Consider the following 26074-nt stretch of genomic DNA (forward strand, 5'->3'; position numbering starts at 1 on the left):
GTTCAGCCATATAGTTATTTCTCAAACAGGAAACAGGCCTCAGAGCCTTCCAACTTCCTGTGTCTGTAATACTCTTTTTGTTAATAGGATGGTTCTCCCACACCTTCAAATGTATGGCATATACCTTGATAGGAGTAAAAGAACCAGTGTTTTCATGTCAGAGTATATATAGCATTTTTTTTAGTTGAGATATACTTGCTGCTGAAGAGAAAATCTTTTTGATATACTCTATTTTCCTGTATCTCCAGTACCAATTTAGTGTAGTGCTTTCCATATTATTGTCATGAAAGATTGTGAATGAACTTCGAAGAAATAATTTAACGGTCATAATATTCCTTTATTAGTACCAGCTTTTCAACTAAATTGTCTTTTGCCAGAGCTAAACAATTTAATATAAAAAATGCCATTTTTTTGTTCATACAGTATTTATTTAAAAAAGTACATAGTGGTTACTTTTGCAACAATTTGCTTTTAGCCAGATGTATCATACAAATCTATGAAAGTAACAAATGAGATAAGAACAGTATAAATAAGGAGTTTTTGTAGTATTTACATGTATATAGAAACTAGCCCCAATGGTGTTTTAAGAAATTAAGTTTGCAGTTAAAGTGAAACTACTGATTCAGCATACTGATAACTTATTTTAATGCTTTTTGAAGTTTTATATTTTCTACACTAGTTTTGACTATAATTTTTGCATAGAATTACTTATAAAGTATATTTCTGCATTTCACATCACAGTAGGAGCTTTTAGGATAACAGTACAACAACAACAAAAAAACCCACTAGCTCAGAAAAGGTCAGATCTGCTCAAATCTAGTTTTTCTTAATATCTGGCTTCTTACTTTTGGGAACAAGGAATACATTGCCATCTCTCGTTTGCTGCAAGGAGTATTCACTTGGGGAATAAGGCTTTCCATCTTCATCACGTAGCATGCTGAAGACTTCAAGATACAAGGTGCTGAGTTGTTTTTTCAGTAGATGGAGGCTTTTGTCATTTTCTCCTTTTTCTTTGAGCAATTTTTCTTTTTCATCTTTTAAATGATCTAAATCTTGCTCCAGTTCCACTATATTTTCCAGTTTTCTTTTTCTGCAATTCTGAGCAGCCACTTTATTCTTACCCCTCCTACGTATATCTCTAATTAATGCAAGTTGAGCCTCATTGAATTGCTCCTTGGACATCATTTCATTGAAGTCATCAACTGGGAGGTTAATGATTTTTTCTACAGGAAATGGGATATGGAGAGCTTTTGCCCGTAGCTCATCTCTCGTGAGATGAGCCTCCAAGCGGCTTGAATGTTTGTCTTTTGTGAATGGGGTTTTTCGATGACCAGGACTTACAGGCACTTCTTTCTTTGGTGTGTTTTCACACTGGGCATCACACACTGGAGCACTGTTCCTCCGAGACGATGACAAGGGTTGGACTGTATCCCCAGAAGGCCTTACTGGCTGTGTTTTAGGACCCTTCTGTTTGACACTTCCAGGGGAACTATCTATCTCTTCCATTTCAGAATCACTGAAGCCAAGCAGTGTGTCTCCATAGATGGAAGATTCCACTGAGTGTTCAGGTGATGCCATGCTGGGAGATGCCATGCTGGGACTTGTATTCAGTGATATGCCAGAGTCAGAATCATTGAATTCTGCTGTTGCACTTTCAGGGTGGTTTTGGTTGAAGGCTTTACAAAGTGATAGATCAGAGATATCAATGGGCCCGTTTAGAAGTTCAGAGAGTGACTGGCTTAAAGTGGCAGAGGAGGGCATGCTGTTGCTGGTACTGGGCTCTGCTATGAAAGCAGAATAAAATTCATCACCAAAATCTGTATTTACTGTGGCATTTGAATTTAATGAGTTCACTGTCAACTGGCTGGACTCTTCTGTGGAGAGGATGCTGCTGAAGGAATCCTCAAAAGCATTGAGAAAATGTGGACTGCAGTTACCTACTTCTTTTTCCAGTGAGGGGATTGATGGATAGAAATGATAATTGTTGTTAATTTCCGTCAGTTTGGTTTCTGGACTTGGAACCATGCTAGTCTCAGCCAGTTTGTCATTTTGAATATTAAGACACTGCATGGAAAAGAAGTTTATACTATGTTAAGTCAAGGTTAAGCTATTTTTAATAGCTGATAATCCATATCTGATGGTAATCTCTCCCCACCCCCATTCACACCAGGCTCTTCTAGAATTCAGAGGTAATTCCCATTTCCAACAGATACTTATGCCTAAGCATATGTATTATTTTCAGAGTTCCCAGATCAGACTTCGGGTTTATAACCTGATCTGTCCCTCAAGACATCCAGTCCATTTAACTAACAAAAGTTCACTGAAGTGAGCATGGGCAGCTCTCATGACTAATTTAAAAGCACCCTCCAATCCTTCCTATAAGTAGGTGGCATATAAATAATAAACAACTGGAATGACTAATTTAAAGGGACTGAATATAAAATAGCATCTTTGGTATTTATTATATTAGATCTTAGTTACCTGTAATTCTGGAATGGATAATAGCTCCTCCCAAACTTGCTCAATATCCTGCTGCATATCGTCTAAATCAGCAGTGGCTAACTGAAGGACAGCAGTTTCAGGTGACTGAGCCTGATTAGGAGCAATAAAGACTGGGCTGTCGATGTGGCTGGGAATATCAGGAACAAGTGATTGAAACGTAGCTGAAGAAACCTAAAATTGAGAAGGCATTTATCTACATGAATCTGCCACCAGCAGTGGATGGGTATGCTCCAAGGCCATCACAACATCTTAGACTGGAATTGGCTGCAGTTCTGTATTTCTCTACTTAAAATGGTGACTTACGACTCCTATTTCTATATAATGAAACAAATGTCTTTGTCCTGCCCAGCTGACTCCAAATTTATTCATTTACTAGCTTAATTGCTTTATCCTATGCATTTGAAGGTAAACTTCAAAATGGGTAAGAACAATCTTTAGAATTTAATTTGTATATATGTATGTAATACCTAGTATAGTGCTTTAGACAATAAACTTATTAAAATTGTTAACCAAACAAGTCTTGGTGTACTACCCAGCTTGCTTTTTTACTCACCAAAATTTATTTCTAAGTACCTATAACAAAAGAGTTATAACTTGTTTCCACGGTTATGCTCACCCATCCCTCTGGCTATGCAGGAGTAAACGTTTTTGGTTTTGTATTATGTGGGGGAAGGAGGGGTGTTATTTTTTTGTTTTTTTCAAATCATGAAGTTACCTATAGGCTAAGGTTTCCTTGGTAAAATTTGCTCCTGAAATAGTTTTTCCTTTTTTTTTTTTAAATGGAGATACATCAAAGGGACCAATATACAATATGTTAGATATAGTTGTGGAGATTTGCTATTAGCTAAATGTTAATACCTCATTGTCATCTACAAATGGGAATGTCTCTGCCAAAAGCTGCATGCAGTCATCGAAGTACAAATCATCTGGTTTGGGAATGTGGGCTACCTGCATAAAAGAGAAAGACACAGAGGAAGAAAAAAATTGTTCCGTGTTCATAAAATGTTTACAGTCTAGTTAGTCAAACATTTCTCTTGTTTCAGAAGTCAGTTTAGTATAGTAAAGAGCACAGAATCAAACCAGACTATCTAGTTTCAAATCTTGGCCCCTGCCCCCCAATTTACTGCCCAGTTTCTGGGCAAGTTATTTAACCTCTTTGGGCTTCAACTGCTCATCTGTAGATAAAGTAGGATAATGGTAATTAACTCATATAATTGTTGTGTTGATTAAATCAGTCAATATTTCAAGTACTTTAGTAGAACAGTACCTGTCACAATACATGAATAATCCCTACTACAACAGTCCTACTACTGTCACTACTGTTGCAGCTGTTTGATCCTTATAATTACATAATGTTTTTATAGCTTACAAAGCTCTTCCATGTAATTTATGTCCTCCTAATCCTTACACTCTGAGGTAAGTCAGTCAGGCACTGAACTCATCAGTAGGCTGAGGTTGGGAAGTTGACTTAATAAGATCATGAAGTAAAAGGCAAAGCTGGAACTCAAATCCAGATGTTTTACCTTCCCAAGAACTGAGTACCCTGTACCTGGGAGTAGTTGGCAGATCCACTGGTTTCCGACGGGATGTGTTGTGCTGGCTGAACCGGGAGGAATTCACCTGTTTCTTCATCTAGTTGTAACTGAGCGAAAAAGGCTTTCTCTTGCTCCTTTTGCAGTTGTTCTTGTCTTTCCTTTTCAAGTTTTTTCTGTTTTTCCAGCTCATGCTCCTTCCGTCGTTGACTGAAGTCAAATACTTCTCGACTTACCCCGAGATCTATATCTTGCCTCCAAAGTATGTCAATCAAATCCATGTCCTATGTTTAAAACAAAAAAGGAAGGAGAGAGACCATGGTTAAAATGGTTTTAAAATGGCAGATACCACATAATTTACATTATGCCATTGCTGATGGTGGGGGGTAGGGAGATTACAAATAAAATCTGAATGGGAACACAGATCCAATGTTCTGGAAGGGCACAGTTAATTCTATTCAACATATGTATCTTTTTTTTGTAAATCACCTACAAATAGCTATCCAATGTAATCACTTATTACTTGGATTATTAACAATTTGGGTGATGGTAGAGGTCACTAACAACAAAGTAACAAATGTTGCACATTAACATTCTTGAATTAAAAGAAATCCCACACTTGTCTAATGGAATAGAGAAATTAGAGCAAGCACTCCAAGCCAAGAAGCCAAGAAGTGGAGTTTGGAAAACATGATTGAGTATGTGGAATTTTTCCCTAAACTTGATTAGCAAATACCAGTTTACAGGGGAAAAAAAACCCCAAGTTAAACTGTCAACCTAGCAGTTGTGAAATACCACCTTTCTTTTGGTCTTTCCTACAGTGGATTATCTTTTCCCCATCATTTCTCACTACTTCTGTGTCTGTGGTTACTTATTAAAACAGTTTCCTCTTTTTTTTTTTTTAATTAATTAATTAATTTATGGCTGTGTTGGGTCTTCGTTTCTGTGCGAGGGCTTTCTCTAGTTGCGGCAAGCGGGGGCCACTCTTCATCGCGGTGCGCGGGCCAATCACTATCGTGGCCTCTCTTGTTGCGGAGCACAGGCTCCAGACGCGCAAGCTCAGCAATTGTGGCTCACGGGCACAGTTGCTCCACGGCATGTGGGATCTTCCCAGACCAGGGCTCGAACCTGTGTCCCCTGCATTAGCAGGCAGATTCTCAACCGCTGCGCCACCAGGGAAGCCCCCTTTTTTTTTTTTTAAATAAATTTATTTTATTTATTTATTTTTGGCTGAGTTGGGTCTTCGTTGCTGCATGCGGGCTTTCTCTAGTTGCGGTGAGCGGGGGCTACTCTTCGTTGCAGTGCGCGGGCTGCTCATTGCGGTGGCTTCTCGTTGCGGAGCACGGGCTCTAGGTGCATAGGCTTCAGTAAATGCGGCACACAGGCTCAGTAGTTGTGGCTCATGGGCTTAGTTGCTCTGCGGCATGTGGGATCTTCCTGGACCAGGGATCAAACCCGTGTCCCCTGCATTGGCAGGCGGATTCTCAACCACTGCGCCACCAGGGAAGCCCCAAAACAGTTTCCTCTTGACTTGAGTTTTAGCTCCTGAGGTATGAACAAATTAGTAAATTCAAGTCCTAGCGAATGGTAATCTTGTGGGGGTGAAGCAAGAGATTGCCAAAAGAACTGGGAAAGGGGTAGTGCTCACTAGGCTCACTCCCGAGAAATCATAAATAACCCTCTTAATAACACAAACCAAAAAAATGTGGCTCTAGGGAAGGATGGAAAGTAATACGTTCTAAGATATGGGGAGAATTGTACAATGAGGGAATGGTTATTCTGATTTATATTACAAGGCTAGGCTTAGGTTACCATGTCCATATTTTCCTAACCACAAATGTGTCAAAAGCAATTTTTCTGATTTACAACTTTAGTTTTTGTAAAAGTCTGAACAGGTAGGAAATGTAAATCAGTTTCCATTTAACAAATCATCTATGTTGAAAATAATGAGATGGAGACTGGAAAAATTGACAGAGAAAGGGAATTGGGATCTGAAGGCCAGCAGACACAGTGTGCACAGACATCAAACTTTGTATTGCGGTTCGGACAACAGCTGGCAGCACTGGGCTGCCCAGTGCATTTACGGCTCTACTACTTTCAGCCTCCAAAGGACAAAAAACAACGTGGCTGTTGCTTCACTGAGCAGTCAGGCTATTTCACCCAACAAAGTACAAGCACAGACCAGCCAGCCTAGAGGCAGCCCAGCTAACTGGATAGTAGAGGCCACCTCTAGCCTTGATTGAAAGTTGGTGTTAGAATCTTAAATGCTATGAAACCCTGCTCATGAGGTTCATTATTCTAGCTCTGAACAGTATAACTTGTAGTACAAAGCACACACAGTAGGTATAATTAAAGCAGTATCTGTAGCTCTTCAGAACTGGCTAGGGTATACCTAACTGTTTGTAAGCCAACATCTATTAAGGGCTTTCTATATATGCCAAGCATTGTTCTAAGTACTTCAGATATACACAAACCAACCCTCAAAACCACATACAGAGAACATGTATCCCTATTTTACAGATAAGTATATTGAAGCTTAGAAAGAAGACGTACTACGAGAAAGTGCCAGAACAGGGATATATACCCAGGCATGAGTACAATATGAGTCAATCTTGGACTCCTGATTTTTAACCACTAGCCCACACTAAAAATATGAAGTCTGATCATTGGACAGTGGTTCCTAAGTGGGGCAGGAAATAAAATCCATTGTTGTATATGTAGACTTTGCCTTGACGTATTGGTGGTGGGAAGAAGTGGCCACCACCACTTTAGAAGACTGGATTGAGCAAATGTCACCTGGATTATTTTCCTGGCCACAAGCAACAAAATAGAAATCGTAGAGCATTCCGTCATACGTGGCTATCTTCTCAGGGGGCTCCCCACTAAAATAAAACGTGAGAATTTCCATTTTAAAAATAATTTGTTTCCACTTTAATAGACATGTTTACACAAAGGTCATGTGAAAAGAGAAAGGCCCAAGGTATAGAGAAACCTACTTTAAAATTCTAATTAGGTTGGGCCATATCTTCTGGGGGAATCTAGCTATAGCTGAGTATCCTGTCTGGGCCATTCTCCAAACTGGAGCTAACGACCAAGGTGCTAAGGAGACGTTCAGGGTGTTCACTGCTACTAAATGCTAGCACAAAAATTAAGGAAATGCATACTCAGGCTATCTCAATTGAACTCTAGTTTCTCTATAAAATAAGCAGTACCTGTTGCCACCTCTCAAAAACTGACACGGAAAGTGCATTGAGCTCTTCAGAAGGTCAACAATAGAGAAACCCAAATACTTGTCCCTGCACCTGGGGGTCACTCTGCCACATCTGCCCTCACTTCCCCAGACTGCCCTAGGCCTGGGGCTTCTCCTTGTTAAGAGATCCCAGGATAAAAACCAGTACTCAGTTTTGACTTTTTCGTAAAAGAACTGAAAGAGCACTGAAGAATTTATGTTGGAAACACCTCACAAATATGACTAGTCCAAAGTATTCCTAGAACCCAGAACTATGGGTGGGAGTAAACTTTCTAATGTAATTTACTCTAAAATTGTCAGTGGCAGTCACACCAAGAGTAGATACAACTCTGTTCTTTCCTTTTCCCCCCTTTCTTCCCCATCAGATGAGATGTCTTGAGTGGGTTTAGGTGTTTTAGCTATAAATTTAGTATAATTGTTCCATCCTACCCCTACCATACAGATGTTGGTGGATCAAATGAAATGTGGAAGAAATTTCTCTATAAACTATATGTAAGTGTTGTTATTGCATCCCAACAAGAAGTAGGATGGGCCCTACTACTTGCTGTAAGTGAGACCAAGCTCCAGGCCAAAGGATAATAATGAAGTTACAGACCGAACTGTAGTGGGAGCCTTGAAACAACACTCAGCCATGAAGCTACTTGGTTCCTCCTCAGGGAAGGTCTGAAATTGACCACTAGGCATGTGCATCGTGTGTTGTAAATAAAAGTAAATAACATACACTTTTATGTACACACGCAACACCCTCTCAATTCCTGACATGACTACCCTTCAATGCACAGCTCCAAACCAACTCAGTGTTTTAAAATTTCCCATAACATAATTAGCCAAGGACACCTTCATGGATCCTCATCAACAAATAGGAAAAATAAAACACAAAATGTCATTTGGATCAGCTCTTGAGCACCTGTTCTTGTTATCTGATCTGAAACAATGCTGGACCCTGGGAGGTGGAGGGGCTCCTACAGCCAGAGGTGACCGTCTCCACCAGGAATGCCACCAAAAGATGTTTCAAGTGACAACATCTAATTGTTCTTAATGAAGGCTGGGCAGCCTTCAGTGAGATAATATACCAAAACAGGTTTCAAAGTGTTCTCAGAGGTTTTCATTTTTAAGTTTATTTTTATATAATGTTGAATCTTGCCATGCGAGGTCTCTGAAAGAAAACATCTGCTTAAAAAAAAAAAAGCTGAGTTTTAACCACTTTGAATTCCTTTAAAACAGATGTTCTGATCAAATTCAGAATGCAGTAACAAGGGGTTGCTTGTCATGGCCTTGATATATCATATACTGTGTTACTCAGATTTTCACATAAGGTTTGGAAGAAAAAACCTGCAGCGATTTGATATTGCATGAAATATTCAAAGCTTTATGTTGAAAATGAGAACAGCAGAAGTTTGTTGACCCACGACTCACTGGTGGGGAGCCCTGCAGGCCCAGGACTGTGTTCTGTGCTGACCTCAGGCAGTGAGCTGTCTTGAAGGAGCCCCGTGACTGGGCACATGACTTACTCCACAAATGACCCATCTCTCTGCAAAATTCCCGAACCATCTAAGAGGAAATAGTTGGGGTGGTGCCCATAACAAACAAGAGCATGACAACGGACACTGTGGAAGGAAAATGCCACAGGGAGAACTAAACTGCTCTCCCACACTTCAACCTGAGGCACTGCGGAAGCATGGCTGCCCTGCAAGAGGGCAGATAAAAAGTGTCCGGGGGGGAGAGGAGACGTATGGCATCTCAACAGGTATTTCCTTAAGCTTCCCACGGGCAGCACAGGCGCTGGCTGTGAGCCTTCACACACCATATGGAGCAACTGCCGTCTGCCATGCTTGGTGTCTGAATTTTTGTTGTTGCTGTCCTTTTGCAATTCCTGAGTGTATTCCACGTTATGTTGCTAGCTTGGCTTCGACAAAATAAGACAATTTAATAAGAAACGTAAATGTTTGACAATTCACGTTAAATCACCATCTGGCCCAATGGAAACAGTCATATTGAAAATGTTTCTCTCTATATATATATATCCTCATTTGCCATCTGGGTAATCTGTTACACGTTTTATGGGAAATCTGAAGTTGGACTATTAACTCGTACCACTTTAAAACAAATGTCTTTGTTCCAGGATAAAAAGAAGAAAGCCCTTGAACACAGAATCCCATAATAATATGTCTTTTGCAAGCCAATTTTAGTGCTTTGAACAAACAAGCATTTATCATGCTCAGATGATCCCCCAAAATCAGAAAAGATAAAGCAAAGATATCATGATCTCTTCCTAAATTAAAGCAATTCAGTAAACTAAGGCTTTAGAAAAGTATTTGAAATGAAAAATAAAATGGTTTTTATTATATACATTCAAATGTATAAATGAAGCTTGCACCTCCCAACCCCTTTCCCTACCTTCCCTCTCCCATCCTGTTTTGTCCAGAGGATGACAGGAAGGTGGTGGGAGGTTTCTTCTAAAAACAAATTTCACCAATAAACTGTTTTTTAAAAAATTGCACAGATAACTTTGTAAACAGACAATGAAAACTGATCCTCACTTCCAATTTTACAGTATAAGTGTTAAGACAATGTCTCAAGTGATTCCTTTTTCAAAAATTTATTTTATTTTATTTTTTTTACATCTTTATTGGAGTATAATTGCTTTATACAGATTCCTTCTTAAAATCATGTATTTCCATTAAGAAAATAATAAATCTTCTTTTAAAGTTTATTCTCCTGAGATCGATTTCTCCATCCAAATATTAACTACTGGCATTCAGAGTCTAAATTACACCTGGTAATGCTTTTCTTTCATACATTTCAGTCTTTATATTATGCCCAGGTGGTTATGTTATTCACCTAAAAGCTAAATCTGGTTTAATATTTTTTTCCATAGAAGCTGCTCAAATATTTTTGGGCAAAACCAGATGGAACATGAATCTCATCCTGCCATCCGTTAGAGTATAAACCAAAGAGCTATAGGAAAGTACAAAAACAACTGAGGGCATGCTCGAATTCTGAAGAATTGACTGAACAACAAAGATCTCCTTGATTCACAAGGTTCTACTCTGCAGTCACAAACCTTACTCCTAAAGTAAAATGACACCAAGCAGGTGTGTTTTTAAAATACATCTCGCTGATGACTATTCTATTTCATAAATATTTATCTGCCTATTTACTTCTCTCCTGCTTCATTACAAGAAGATACACAAGACAAGGCCAGTTGTTTTCTCAGACTTCTAGAGAAGGCAGATGAGATGACAGGTTATTCTCTATAGTCTGCCCACATTCAGGTACTTTTGAGTCTACTGGACTGATGTGCTAACTTCTGAATATATTGCTGTAATAATTATGGAGCAGGTGATAAAAAACAAAGATCACAAAAAAACATTTATATAGAATCACAGAATGTTAGAGATGGAAGGGGACTTACAGCCACCTAGGCCAAGTGTAAATGTCACTGGGTTAATTTGTGTTAACTATAGCTCCATTTTAAAAAATAACTGGCCTAGCAACCAGTTTCTATGTCAGCAGACTCCTAATAGGTAACAGTTACCACTAATCCAAGTTTTCCTTCTAGAGAAAACTTACCAGGGATTATTTCCTCAACTTCCATAACTAGCAATTTTTTTTGTTTTGCTTTGTTTTTTAATTTATTTTTATTGGAGTATAGTTGCTTTACAATGTTAGTTTCTGCTGTACAGCAAAGTCAATCAGCTATAAGTATACATATATCCCCTCCTTTTTGGATTTCCTTCCCATTTAGGTCACCACAGAGCACTGAGTAGAGTTCCCTGTGCTATACAGTAGGTCTCATTAAAATAACTAGCAATTTTTAACAGCATAAAAAATCTCAAACACACATCAAGACATGAATTATTCAACAAGTTAAAACTCTAGGGACTTCCCTGGTGGCGCAGTGGTCAAGAATCCGCCTGCCAATGCAGGGGACACGGGTTTGAGCCCTGGTCCGGTAAGATCCCACATACCGTGGAGCAACTAAGCCCGTGGACCACAGCTACTGAGCCTGCGCTCTAGAGCCCGCGAGCCACAACTACTGAGCCCGCACACCTAGAGCCCGTGCTCCGCAACAAGAGAAGCCACTGCAATGAGAAGCCCGCGCACCACAACAAAGAGTAGCCCCTGCTCGCCACAACTAGAGAAAGCCCGAGCGCAGTAACGAAGACCCAACGCAGCCAAAAAAATAAAAAGAAACAAACTCTAGATCACAAATTTGCTATTCCCTGGATCACAGATGCATCCTTCTACCCTTTTGTCTTTCAGCTAAAAAATGGTCCAGTTTCCTCACAGTCCAGCTAGTTACTGTGTACAGACATTTTCATGGGCTGCTTCCTGTTCACAAACAAGTTTCTCAGCAATGACTCAATCTAAGAAATGTGATCCAGCCAGTTTACTGGAACTCTCACCCATTACGCTTGTCTGTACACTGTAAAGCATGATGCAAAGATAAAAGCAAAACTGGAAAGTGAATAGAATAGGAACTTGGACTATTTATTTCTCAAGAGGCACATATGTGTTTGGCCAAAAAGAAATCATAAAGGACAGTTAATTTCCAAAATAGCAGGTGATGCCACTGCTACGAAAAGTGGATGGATCCAACTTTCCCACGGGAAGTTTCATACCTGGATGCCAGCAGAGTTAATTTCTGGTTGTTTGCATTTAAGCAGGATGCTGCTGCTGGGCCTCAATCAAAGGGCTTATGCAAGGGTCAGTCACTATGTCAAGAGAATGGCTTGGTTAGATAAGCAAACTTCAGGACATATTCTCATCTCTTCCCCGTTTTTGAACAAGCCATGAATGTATTCAGTCCTGGATGTTGTCCTCCACACATTCCATCACCATTAGAATGAGTCTCCAGGAAAACATACACGCCCATCTTACCAATATAACCTTCAGGAGCATTGGCTCTAACTCCCTAACTCACTTTACCTAACATACACTGAAATTAACCTAGCGTGGACTAACCAGGTCGTCAGATATCTACCTTGGCTCAAACAGCCCTGTTTGCCCCCTCCTCCTAAAGGGCAGCCCCCATGAGGGAGGGCAGTACCCCAGCACACTGGAACTACTGGGGCTGTTTACTGCTACTTCTGAACTTCCTCAGTGATCCTTCACCCTCTGGGGATCCTGCATTTGTAAACAGAAATTATTTATTTCAATCTTAAAGCTCCTTTTCAGATTTAACTGCCTACAATTAAGCTTTAAAAGCTAAGAACTGGGACAGTCACCCAGGCTTGCTGTTTCTTGCCGCTAGCCAAAGACCTGTGTGCCTGTGCTGGTGGTGGCAGTGATGAATTTTAGATACATATGTATTATATATTGTAATATAGAAAGACTCTAAAACACTTAAGTTTTTTTCTTTCTCTTTTTTGTGCATCCTGTTAAAATACTTTCCAAAGGGGGGGGGGTCTTTAATTTCTTTTTTAGTGTGAACTTTTTTGAGTATGAAATATTTCATACTAATAGCTAAAAGATCACTTCAGAATGGTGATAGTTATAATAAAGGTGGTGGTCAAGATTAACAAGATTTACTGTCCATACTACCCTAAATGGATCATTAATCCAGCAACCCATCTACTACATACATATAGCTCGCCATTCAGGTGCCAGGAACTGCACTAGGTGCTGGGGACACAGAGATAAACAGAGGACAGTCTCTGATCTCAGTTTAGAGACTCAAGGAGAAACATGTAGGAGCCAAGGCAGCACAGAGGAAGTGTCACTAAACTGCACAGAAAGACCTCACAGGAGTGACAACTGACTTAAGTACACGGGTCACAACTGCATGAACATCCCACCCGCTTAAACAAAGGGTAAGCCGGGTTTTTCCAAACGTCTAGTCCACATGACTATCTGAAAGCAAAGGAGGTTCTGGAGTGGAGAACACAAACGACCCAACTCCACTCACTCTGCTTTCTTGGTCTCCCCTCTTGGTGGCAGCAATCCCCCCCCCCGACTCCCCGTTTCCCCCCAGAGGCTCAGATCCTCCAGCACGAGGAAAATTCTCAGAGACTTCCTCCTCTCATGGGGACTTTTCGGTCAGTATGACTCATCTCAGCTGAGATGAGAATTACTGCTAACGCCATACTGTCACAGAATGCTGCGATTGGAGGGGCCCAGAGGATGCACAGCCCCTTCCATTTTTCAAATAGGGAAACAGGTCTAGAGGATGAAATGACTTGCCCCAAGGTCAGAGGTCAAGGATTCCAAAACTACTATGGTCTACTTTTCTAATTTTACAAATCCTGCCAAGTTATTTGGCAGAGGGGGAAAAAGATACATTTTTGCTTCACTGTTTCAATTTGCACCTCTGGCTCCAGCTTGCCAGTCTGCAGGTGCCTCGCAGCTTCTATTTGAGCTGACATTTGCAGAGCACTTCATGGATTGCAGGGGTGTTCACTGCAGAGCAAGGGGGAGGTGGCTTATCTTCATCTACGAATGAGCACAATTAGGCTTTGGGCCTCGAGCATCCCTGCCCCAAATTGCATGCTTGGCACGTGGCAGAGCCAGGACCCCAACCAAGAACTGATTCCGAGCCTGTGGGCTCTTCCCACCACTGCAGGACAAAGGCTGCAAACTGCTTTAGCCCCAGGTGGGACGCTAAGGCTTGGAAGCTGGCTCTGCTGAAGCTCAGACCCACCCGTCTTGATGACTCAGGGCAAACCCAGTCAACCGCACACACAGAGCTTAGCATTTAAATCTTCCCATAAAGCCAATATTTACCCCGTACTTTGTATATCTTATGTTAACTGGTCTGACTAAACTGCAAACTCCTTCAAGGCATGACAATGTCTTTTTTTTTTTTTTTTTAATTTATTTATTGTTTCTGGCTGCGTTGGGTCTTTGTTGCTGTGCGCGGGCTTTCTCTAGATGCGGTGAGCAGGGGCTACTCTTCATTCGTTGTGGTGCGCGGGCTTCTCATTGCGGTGGCTTCTCTTGTTGCAGAGCACGGGCTCTAGGCGCGCGGGCTTCAGTAGTTGTGGCACGTGGGCTCAGAATTTGTGGCTCGTGGGCTCTAGAGCGCAGGCTCAGTAGTTGTGGCGCACAGGCTTAGTTGCTCCGTGGCATGTGGGATCTTCCCGGCCCAGGGCTCAAACCCGTGTCCCCCTTCACTGGCAGGCAGATTCTCAGCCACTGCACCACCAGGGAAGACCGACAATGTCTTTTCTTAATAGATGGTAGATGTACATAGTATAAAATTTAAAAGTTGCAAAAGTAATCTCCCAGTTATCCTTCCCCAAGGCAACCACTGGCATCAGTTTTCTGTGTTCTTAGGAAGATATTCTATTAAATACACACCCGTAGGCACACGTACAAGTAGCATATAATCATAATGTTCCACACTTATTTCTCCCTATTTATTTTAGAGATGGTTCTATATCAGGGCCTAGAATTGTTCCATTATTTTTAATGGCTGAGTAGTAGTTCATTATGAGGATGTACTATATTATTTAATAATATAATTACTTAATCAGTCCCTCATTGGGCTTTTAAGTTATTCCTAATCTTTTGCTGTTACAAATGATGCTATAATGGCTACCTTTGTACATAAATCATTTCACGAATGTGTGAAGACTATCTGTGGGATAGATACTTAGAAGTGGAATTGCTGGTCAAAGAGTATATGCATTTTTATTTATGATACATATTGCCAAACAGCTCTCCACAGAGGCTGTACCTTTTACACCCCACCAGCAATGAGAAATGCTCATTTCCCCACTCTTTTCCCCACTCATGTGTCCTTCACACCTTGCGGCATATTGGCACGTGGTACCCACTCAATAAATACATTGTAATTGTTGATACAAGGTCTCCTATATTAATTCCAGAATCATTTCAAAATCAGCCCCCCCACTATTTTTAAAGATAATAAAATTAAGACTAAAGAAGAGAATATACTGTACATAGAATCAGTTGTCCGGCAAACAGCATTTCTTTAATCACCAGCCTATGTCCAGCCAAGGTAACCTTGGTTGGTGCCTTTGGAGCTGGTAAAACATCTGCAGGGGCAAGAAATGTAAAGGCCATGGTGCACACAGATAGACAGAGGCTAGGCAAAGTCTCAACAGGTGAAACAGGCAAAATCAGCAACCTCAGCCCTTCTAACAGACAAGGTAAACTCCCAAGAAAAACCAAGTCCAATTAAAAATGGAACTACCAAAAAATTAAAAAAATAAAAAAATTAAAAAAATGGAACTACCATATGATCCAGCAAATCCACACCTGGGCATATATCTGAAGAAAACAAAATAACTTGAATTTGAAATAATTGAAATAATTTGAAAAGATATATGCACCCCAATGTTCACTGCAGCGTTGTTTACAATAGCCAAGATATGGAAGCAACCAAAGTGTCCATCAAGAGATGAATGTTTAAAGAAGATGTGGTGTTTATATACAATGGAGTATTAGCCACAAAGAATGCAATTTTGCCATTTGCAACAGCATGGATGGACCTGGAGGTATTAATGCTTGCTGAAATAAGTCCAATAGACAAAGACAAATACTGTTATGTTTTCATTTTATATATGGAATATAAAAAATAAAACAAATGAATATAACAAAACAGAAACAGACTCACAGATACAGAGAACCAACTAGTGGTTACCAGTGAAGAGAGGCCTGGGGGAGAAGAGAATTAAGAAGTAACAAACTACTAGGTATAAAATAAATAAGATACAAAGATGCAATCAATGTACAGCACAAGGAATATAACCAATATTTTATAACTTTAAATGGAGTATAATCTATAAAAGAAAAAGCAAGTTCAGCCAGGCTGACCCATCTACCAGCTCTTTAAAGAGCAGGAAAAGGCATCCTGTCTAGGGATGTGTCTCTCAGAAACATATGTCTGGTGGCCATTAAATTACATTGAACACACAATTGACTAAGGAGAGCTGACAGTGATCTTGCAGACCACAGACCAAACCCCAGGTTTACAAATGAGGATCCCAGGGCCCAGAGATGCTAAATGGGTAAATGGCCCTAGGTCTCATTTGACTGAGCAGAACCCAGGGTGGGTCATCTGGTCAACTAACACAAATTAGATTTCAAACTAGACTTTCCTATTTCATGCACGCATGCATGCATTCATTCATTCATTTATTTGGCTGCACCGGGTCTTAGTTGCGGCACTCAGGATCTTCATTGTGACACACAGGATCTTCGTTGCAGTATGCGAACCCCTAGTTATGGCATGTGGACTCTTAGTTACAGCATGCATGCAGGCTAGTTCCCCGACCAGGGGTCGAACCCAGGCCCCCTACACTGGGAGTGCAGAATCTTAACTACTGGACCACCAGGAAAGACCCCTATTGCAATTTCTATTCCTTAAATTCATGAAATACTAGGAATTATTTTGAAAACAGACGTTTACAAAACTGTTGTATGGCATTCGACCCTGCAGCCAAATTAATGGCCTATAAAACTCTGTTACCTGACCGAAGTTTCTGCAGAGAACTTTCCTTTCCCTACTCCTAATCTCTAAATCCTGGGTGGTCTGTGCCCATGCTCAATACAATAGGGCTAAGAGCCTCCCAGTTCTAACCCTTACTTCAGGCAGATCATCTCCACTACCAAGAGCAAAAGTGGCTCTAAATTAAAGTGGACCCCTGAGAACTCCCAAATCATGGGGTCAAGGCCTTGGACCCACTAAATGCACATTCCAAATGTGACTGACTCATCCAAGGGCTCACCAAGGCCAAGGGTGACCCCAGAAATAGTTCTACAACTCCTTGGAGAAAGGAAGCCCTCAAGACACCAGTCCTTCCATTTGCAGTGCTTTTGGAGCACAAAATACTTTCACTTGCATGATTGTATCATTTAATCCTCATGCTACTCTGTGTGAAGATTAGTGGGATGAAGAAACAGGTTCAGAAAGGTTAAATATCAAAGGTTGCCCAGCTTGTCAGCTGCATCTGTAGCAGAAGCAGCCCTCTCTAAACCTGATGGACAGACCCATAAATCAAATCACCATTTAATAACTCGTAATGCCTCCCTTTCCTCCTCTATGCCTCAAAATAGAAATAAAATTCTGGTTTGCTCTAATGGTGCCCATTGCAGTTGTTGGTGGCTTCTTCCTTTAAGTCAGTTTTGTTAATAAGAAAACAATACCATGCAACAGGCCTAAACTTTTACCGAATGATCTCAGGCAACCTACCTTAACAATAAACACATGAAGTCAAGCTCTCAGTCTTTTTCTCAAGGACAAAAGCTGTGGGTCTGGTTTAAAATCTCTGGCTTTGGGAAAAGAACTCTCTAAATAAAAATATGAAAGCCAGATGTATGGAGTTTTCTAAAGTAAATGATCACACAAAGTGTGGGTATTATTTGTACCTTATTACTATTCCCCATGAAAGTATCATTATACTGCCCAACAAAAATACATGTCAAACATGGAATCAATCACCCTATCTACTGGTAGGCACAGCACAAAAATTCCTTTCTCTCAGTGCCTAAAATAATTTCTTTTTAAAGGCTTTTCCTTCGGTCTGGATCTCGTGGAAGCTCTTTGCAGCCCTGACGCCCACCATGTTTCCAATGCCAAGTAAACCCAGGACCCAAAGCAATAGGCTAAAAAGAACATTAAATTCAGTACCCATCTAGAATTAGGGCATGCCATGTTACAGTAACTTTTAACCTCAGTTTCTCCATTTGCTGAAGGACAGGGTTGGGTTAAGTGACTCCTAAGATTCCTTCCTCTAAACACCTCTGATTCTATAAAGTCAAAAATACAAGTCTGAAAACTAATTTTGAACTTTAGAACAAACTAATTTCAGCTACCTATAACAGATGCTCTAAAGCAGTACTTCCCAGTAGAAATCTAATATAAGCCACATGTGTAATTTAAACAATTTTAGTAGCCTTAAAAAAAAAAAAAAAAGTGAATTTAATTTAAACAATATATTTATTTCACCCAATGTCAAAAAATTATTCTACCATGTAACCCAAATGTTTAAATTATTAACGAGCTATTAGAAGTGACAAAACACTCAACATACATAACAAATCTCACCTGACAGGATCACATGAAATGCTGTTCCCCCAGAATAAAGTTATATTCAACAGAAAAATATCTTATACTGCTTCTGTTTTAAATTGTAAATAGTTCATTAAGATTAAAAATGCGGATCCTCAGTTACACCAGCCCCATTTCAAGTGGTCAAAAGTGACCAATGGCAAGTGACAGTGCAGCTCTGGGGACCTACAGAGTGAGTCCTCCACACTCCTTAGGGGGGAATTCTAATGAACCAAACTCCTCTGTTTCGCAAATTACTTCCTGAAGATATGATGGGAACATTAACCCTTCCAAAGGACACTAGGCAGTATTTATACTGTTAGCAATTATTTGCAAAAAGCTACTTCAATGACCTGAAAGTGACAGTGTGAGTCTTAAGTTACTAAGAGGGCTCATAATGACTACAGGGATCACCTTGATGTTAATGAGCAATGTTATGGTCCAGAGGCCACACAATTACCAGATTACTGCAAAGGTCATATGAAAAATGGGTAGAAATAAGGGGCTTAGGCGCTAGGAAAATACTATCTGTTCCAACTAAGGATATGAATTAACCCTGAGTTTGGAAATTACATTTCAACTGCTTCAAATGTATACATTTGAACATGCACACAGTATCCACTGTTGTCACCAACTGCCAGGCAGCAATTTGGAGCTCTTAAAAAGTAATTGATAAGTATATATACCACATTTCATTCTCTTAAAATCAGTATAGAAGGGGCTTCCCTGGTGGCGCGGTGGTTAAGAATCCGCCTGCCAACGCAGGGGACACGGGTTCGAGCCCTGGTCCTGGAAGATCCTGCATACGGTGGAGCAACTAAGCCCGTGCGCACAACTACTGAGCCTGCGCTCTAGAGTCCGCGAGCCACAACTACTGAAGTCTGCGCACCTGGAGCCCGTGCTCCACAACAGGGGAAGCCACCGCAATGAGAGGCCCAGGCACCGTGGCCAGGAGGGGCCCCCGCTCTCTGCAACTGGAGAGGGCCCACGCGCAGCAGTAAGGACCCAACGCAGCCAAAAATAAATAAATAAATAAACTTATTAAAAAAAAAAATCAGTACAGGAATCTTTTACTTTCCTTAAGGTAAATCTTTTCATTAACCCACTAGATAAATATATAAGGACAATGGCTACCTGGTGAGCCTTTACATTAAGATTTGAAAACAAAAGATCACAGTGACAATATTCTAAATCCAGGTAAAGGTAAGTATGACACAATCTAACAATAGTAACAGTAAGTGCATTTATTGTGCGCTTTCTATGTGCTCAAGACTCTTCCAAGCACTTGTATCCATAAGCTCACTTGTACTCACACCAATTGGCAAGGAAGGTGGTATTAAGATCCACACCCTGTTTCTATTACAGAAGAACTCACATAACAGAGGCTCTTACTCAGAATACCCGAGGCCTCTTTAAGGAGGCTGCACAGTGCCATCCTGCCAGGGCTCTGCTGCTGACTAGCTGTACAGAGAGCTCTGGGCTGTAAGGGAAAACCGAGACATCATACCTGTCCTCACAGAACTGTTTTTCATGTGGGAAAAAGGTATGTGAATGCCCCTTAAAAATACAGAAGACAAGCCAGGGGTGAGGTATTAACGCTATTAATAAGTTCAACACCTGTTGCAGATGTCAAAGGAACATGAGAAGCGTCTAATTCCGAGGCTTCTGGGTCTAACCACTATACAAAAAATAGAAGGTGAGCTCCTAATGTATTTACATATCAGACATCACATGGCAACACCGAAGGGCAGTAGGTGTAAAAAGTTTTCAGCTGTGTCATCTCCCCCATGGCTCTTTCCCTTCACCACTCTGCCTTTCTAAAGAGTTACTTAGGGGTAGTTATTACAAAAGAAATATTTTAGTCTTTAAAGACTAAAAGATGGGCTGGGAAGAGGGCAAGGCCACAGGGGTCAGCTCAGGTCACGGCTGGGTTTAGCCTTCCACTAACACATCCCCCCCCCCACCCCCGCCCCAGCTCTTTCTGTTCATACAACTTGCCTGTGGACACTGCCCCATCTCTAGGCCCAGAACCCCAGAGTAAGAAATTCTGCTACCAGTGAAGGAGTGTGTCTGGGATGGGGTTCAAAGAGATGGCTCATCAATCCACATAAGTAGGGGATCCAGCGGACAAGCTGGAGGATCCCACAGAGGAGACAGGGCACACATAAGGCCTTGCCATGGATTGGTTTTCTGTCTCCACAACAATCAGGCCCTGACATGAGACCAAGACAAGCCACAGGAGAATATGAAGCTTATAGCAAAGGGTGAAAAGGGGCATGGATAACCAGGATTCAAGGAGGGATTTTTTTTTTTTCAAGTGGGCCAAGGAAATCTCAGATGTCACACATTCAAACATTCCTGACAAACAAAATGTATAATTATGATAATATTCATCACAGCCACCAGTTGTTGTGTGCTACATCTTGTGCCCAGTTCTTACTTAATTCTAAGAATGCTGTGACATACCTATCACCCACATCTAATGATGATAAAGTCGAGGCACATCCCACTGTATTATCACTCACTCAAGCTCTCTGGGCCTCGGTTCTCTCCCTATAAATCAGGGATAAGGCTCCTTACCTCACAGGGCGGAGTAAGGAGTACACATGACAAAAATCAGTGTGTGAAAGCACCTGGCACCTGGCCGGCATGGGGAAGAGCCTGAGAGACTGCGGCTGCCTTCCCCGACATTGCTAGATGTCCACATCTGTTAGCTCAGGGCGCACAAGCAAAGCCGTGGGACAGAAAAGAGAGGATATTGTCTGTTTTTTCTTTCTTGGGTGAATTTTGCTCATCACTGAGGCTGGAAGGCAAGGATGAGATGGTTCCAGCTGAATGAAGACGGTGAGAGCAAAAGGATCTTAGGGAAGGTCAGGAAGAGAGAAACTCCCCCTGTGCCACCACAGAGAAGAAAACAATTCATCCTAAAAGCAAACCGGCAACTCTGGCCCGTTCTTCCTCTCCTTTCACCAATGGAGTGAATACCCTGGTGATGAGTTTCTGTTAAAACCTAGGAACAGCAGGGCCTGCAAGCTTGAGCACAGATGGTTTCACAATGGGGCCAACAGAAGGAGAAAAATCTACCCCCTCCTTGAAAAAGGGAGCTTAAAAAATTTCTTCTTAAATGGCTAACAAAGGTGGTACAGATCAGAGTGACAGCTACAGATCCTCAATACTGCGCTGGTGATGCCAAGGCAACTAAGCCACACCCGTACCGCAGCCAGAGCCCCTCAGCATCTCTGCCCCCACCTGCCCATCTTCTGATGCACGGGCCATAGTAACTTCCTGTCCACATCCAGCTCATGTGTCTTGCCCTTTCCAAAACCTCCCATGATTTCCAAACGCCTTAGATAAACGTGAAACGCCACGCATGGGCACCGAAGGCCCTGTTCAGCATGCCCCACATTAACCTTTTCACTCCAAGTGACCCAATATGCCACCACAGGCCAGATCACGCCTGCACCCTTCCTCCAGCTTCCAAGTGAAGTTGAGCCAAGAGGAATCCTACCAGCTTAAAAAATCTAGATAGACTGCTACGTCCTCCAGGACGTCCTCTCTGAGCACCCCAGTTGGAAGTGACATTTTCTCCTCTGCGCTGTCATATATCACCAAAGAATACAGCTTGTATAAATACGAAGTTCCTAGAGGGCAGTAATGGATTCGTTCTCACATCTGCTGAGCAAGTACTATTAAATAAGCACCAGGCATGGTGCAAGCCACCAGAATTACAAAAATGACAAAAATACAGTCCCTACCCTAGAGGAAGTCATACCTTAAGCAGGGGAGATGGAGATGTAATTTATACTCATTATGATACGAAACATGCCCTATAATCCAGGTGTACAAAGAACAAAGGGACTGATTAATTAGGAGGAGGGGTAATTTGAGAAGCAAATGTCCTTCAAGGAGGATAATATATTTGCTACACTATCTTAGAAGATTAAAACAACTTCATGCCCTAAAAGTTCCCTAGGGTGTGTTAATACCTAATAATACTTGTGGAATGAATAAGTTACATTTAGGCTTAGAACTCAGCATTTTCATTGTGTACCTAAGGTGTCTGGGGGGTTAAAGAATTCTAATTACTTAATAAAGGTATCATGTTTAGTATCAGTTATAGCCCAACTACTAGTCATAGAAAAATTATTTAACTTCATTCAAATTATTCTTTGGGTACTCTACTAAGAACAAAATATTATACCTTAAGAATCATAAATGCACACTCCTTCAGGTTAACAATAAAACTGATCTTTTGAGACAACAAACGTGTTAGTATTTTCAAATACCCATTAAGGAATTTTGTAATCAGGATAATATAACAATCAGTCAATATAAACACAGATTAACTGTATTTTCATAGAGGACACTAGCTATTTCCCTCAGGCTGATAGTCAGGAAAAGGACAAGAAAGTGGGCAACCTCACTTTCCTCCCTATTCTAGACTTTGTTTCTAAAGCATCAATCTATCACAGAATAGCTCAACCTCTTCAGCTACTCTATAGCTTCCCTTACTATCTGTCCTCAGTACCCAAACTTCTTCAAAAAGTACCCGGTAGAAAAGGCAGTCAAGACCCAGAGAGGTATGGCATATGACTTTTAACTTCACCCTGAAATTTAAAAAAATGTTTAGCTTATCTTTTTAGGACTAGTCCCCTGCAGCTATAGGCTGGAGAAATGGTAAATATCAGCAGTAACGATCACCAGGTCAAATAAAACTGCTCTGTGTTAAAGGATCTGGAGGAGACACTCTACCTGAGTAAATGAAGTATACTTGGTCCCTCTGGTTTCTAGAGTTTCATCACATTCTGTGTTCTCTCTCCCACTACCCCCTTCTGGTTTAGAATAAGAGGTATGAACAGGCTGCCATCTGAGGAGATGGTGGGCTACCCTGCAAAGAACAAGGAATATCCTGAGGTTTCCTGAGAACAAACAGTAATATCCCGGCTTCAAACTGTCTCTGGAAGTCACTGCATCACAGTGGTTCCACTGGGGCTGGGACCACCACCTAGAAGCAATTGGAACGGTGTCGGGACAGGGGAGGGCGGCCCTTTCTGGTTGTCACAGTGAAGCTAAATACCCTGTATGTGGGACAATCCCCCACTCCAAAGAGAAGTCCAGCCCCTTTGCCAGCGGTACCCTCTTTGAGGAACACTGAGGGAGCTCCTTGAGGTAGAGACACTGTCTTAATGAATCTCTGTAAAGGAGCCCCTCATTCTTTAGCATCTAACCAAACACCCACAGTCATCAGACAAGGAAGGAAAGAAAGAAGGGAAGGGAAAGCAGTGATTACGAACTTTCTAAATCCCTGTTCTGCCATCGAGAGTGGCATGGCCTTGGACAAGTTACTTTACCTCTTTGAATAGGTTTCCTCGTCTATAAAAAGGGGGTAACAGCTGCCATCACCATAGCTTTATTGTCAAGATCAAGTAAGAGAGAACATGTCCAGGACCTAGTACAGTACTAGCAGCTGTTCAGTAAATGTTAGTTTTTTCCCTTTTTCTTCCCCCTGAAATTGCCAGTTGCCTGTATCCTGATGTCTTGTAACATCCAAAGGTTGGTTCTCTTTACAATGTTGCAAGCGAGTTGGTAATGCAAGCCAGTTGGTAACGTGAACAAAAATGAAAGAGTAATTGTTCCCTCCGCCTCCATTATCTTTGCCAGCACACACACCGGTCACTGAAGCTTGACGATGGTGCTGTTATCAAGTGAACTTTGGAAACCTGTAGCACAGGGCAATGCTGTGCGCTCCGGAGCCGCAGGTTTCCAAGAGTCCCACAGGGACAGAGGAAAGGGGTGTCATTTTTACCCACATCTCTCCAGGGAGAAAAGGCTTTATTTTTCAGGATCAATAGAAGAGATGTTCCCCCAGTTCTTCTTAAGATGCTTTTCCTCCTTTCTGAACCTCCCCCCAAGTTCAAGACCCAGAGGCCCAAGTCCTTCAGCAACACCAAAAACTTCCGTATATAATCAATCCTGCCCTGGCATCCCAGGGGCACCTCATGGGGGAAGGGGGCACAGAACCTACCAATAGTGGGAATGCTTATCGAATCTGGGAACTCCCCTAATGGAATCTCCATCCGCACTCTTGAGAGGAATTCCTAACATTTCATTATTATTGAATCACTCTGTGGTCACATATGTGCACTCTGTTAACCAGAAGAAATATATAGCATAAAATGTGCCATGCAAGTCAGAATAAAGTAGGCGCTGCGGTCTAAGGGGATTCCCATGCAACTTGCCTCCAAGCAGGTGTGACAAGTGCCCCAAAGGCAAAGCATCATGTCTGGTCTAAGGTTCCTGAAAAGAAGATGGTTTGGAGAAAAGTGCAAGGACTCTGATGGCAGAGAATGCTCCAGTGCCAGCTCTAGCTCTTACCAGCTATGTGACTGCTTTGGTCCTTTGCCCATGGCCCCCAGATCCCTTCCCCATCTGTCCCCAGTCTCCCTTGCCATGTGGCTTCCAACTACATTCCACCAAGGGTCTGCGAGAGGGGCAGGGAACACTGGAGAGATGCTGGATGGTAGGAGGCAGAGCCCCTCTCTCAGTGGCCCCAGCTCCTCACTCGGTCCAGCTGCGGGAGGGCCGGTGAGGTCCTGGAATTCCACCTCCTCTCTCTGCCCCTCCAGCTCTAGGGCTGGCAAGTGGTTTCCAGAGGCTGCTAATCTCTGGGTTGTCTGGTTTCTCGGCTCTCCCATCACCTATATAATTAATTTCCTATATAAAATCCTTCTGCTTGAAATACCTCATGTGCTTTCCAGTTCCTAAACCGAACTCTGCACTGCTTCTTAACCTCTCCAAAGAGTTTTCTCAATAATAACAAAACCTACCTTAACAGGGTTGTTAAAAGAACTAAAGATAATGAGTGTATACACAGCACAAGTAAATACTCCCGAAAATGCTTTTCCTTTTCTCACATGAAGGACCTAAGTACAAGCTGCATGTTGAGGAGCAAATCGAAGTGTTACAGAAGAGACCAAAAAGCTATATCCCTCCTGGGTTCATTAAAAGGAATCCTTTAAACTAGTTTTCCTTTTCCTCCCAACCTCTCCCCTTTACTTCTAGAACCCTTTTTCCAAGTGGAAGGTTACCTGGAATCTCCCCACTCTCAGTCCACTGCCCCAAGGATTCTCCCAAACGTGCAGCCTGGTAAAGAAGTTTCTAGCAGAGGGTGAACCTCTGTCTCTGAAGAAGAAAGAACCTGAACCCACAGTCTGGTTCTCATTCTTGGCCTCATCTCAGCTTGGGAAGCAGCAGAGAAAGAACATACGAGCTGGGGGTAGCACTAAGCACACCGGCCCTGCTCCTGTCCTCTGGGGTTGGTTTCTCAATGTACATTTTAAACATGTTTCATTGAGAAGTACCAAGAACAAAAATAACTTCTTCAAAAACTGGCAATTTTTTCTATTACAAGAAAAAAAAATGATAGTTTTTATTTTTGGTGGTTTTCATTACCAGGATTGTAATGATTAAAAGAATTTTATTTTTTTGGCTAGGTCAAAAAAATTCATGGTTCTTCAACACGCTCTAGCCACAGCAGCAAGACTCCCTGGCTCCAGGACTGTAAAACCCACCAGCAAAAAGCACAGGTTCTTAATAAGCCAACCCTCAGGCACCTGGAGAAGCGGTGCACGCCCACCTTGGGTCACACCCCTGTTCCGATTCTGTTCACAGAAGGCCTCAGAACCTGATCAATCATTGCTCCCTGTATTCTAATCCCTTAGAATTGCCAGGGGGATAGGCTGGGTTCTGCATCCATGTAATCCATACAAT

The 26074-nt window shown here is 41.7% G+C and overlaps 1 protein-coding gene across 3 annotated transcripts in view; it reads right to left on the minus strand.

Annotated features, from left to right (window-relative positions):
* Positions 1-316: 316 nt before the first annotated feature.
* The window catches only part of NFE2L2 (NFE2 like bZIP transcription factor 2), a 40036-nt gene continuing 14278 nt past the window's right edge, over positions 317-26074 (minus strand). For all 3 annotated transcript variants that reach the window (XM_059928155.1, XM_059928153.1, XM_059928154.1), the window contains exons 2-5: positions 4052-4318; positions 3361-3450; positions 2482-2673; positions 317-2064 (exon numbers count right to left, since the gene is read on the minus strand). In XM_059928155.1, coding sequence (XP_059784138.1) covers positions 817-2064; positions 2482-2673; positions 3361-3450; positions 4052-4315 — 1794 coding nt within the window. In that variant the 5' untranslated portion in view covers positions 4316-4318 and the 3' untranslated portion in view covers positions 317-816. The remainder of the gene's footprint in view (positions 2065-2481; positions 2674-3360; positions 3451-4051; positions 4319-26074) is intronic.

The sequence above is a fragment of the Balaenoptera ricei genome, chromosome 7 (assembly GCF_028023285.1).
Source record: "Balaenoptera ricei isolate mBalRic1 chromosome 7, mBalRic1.hap2, whole genome shotgun sequence".
In the NCBI taxonomy this organism is placed as follows: Eukaryota; Metazoa; Chordata; class Mammalia; order Artiodactyla; family Balaenopteridae; genus Balaenoptera; species Balaenoptera ricei.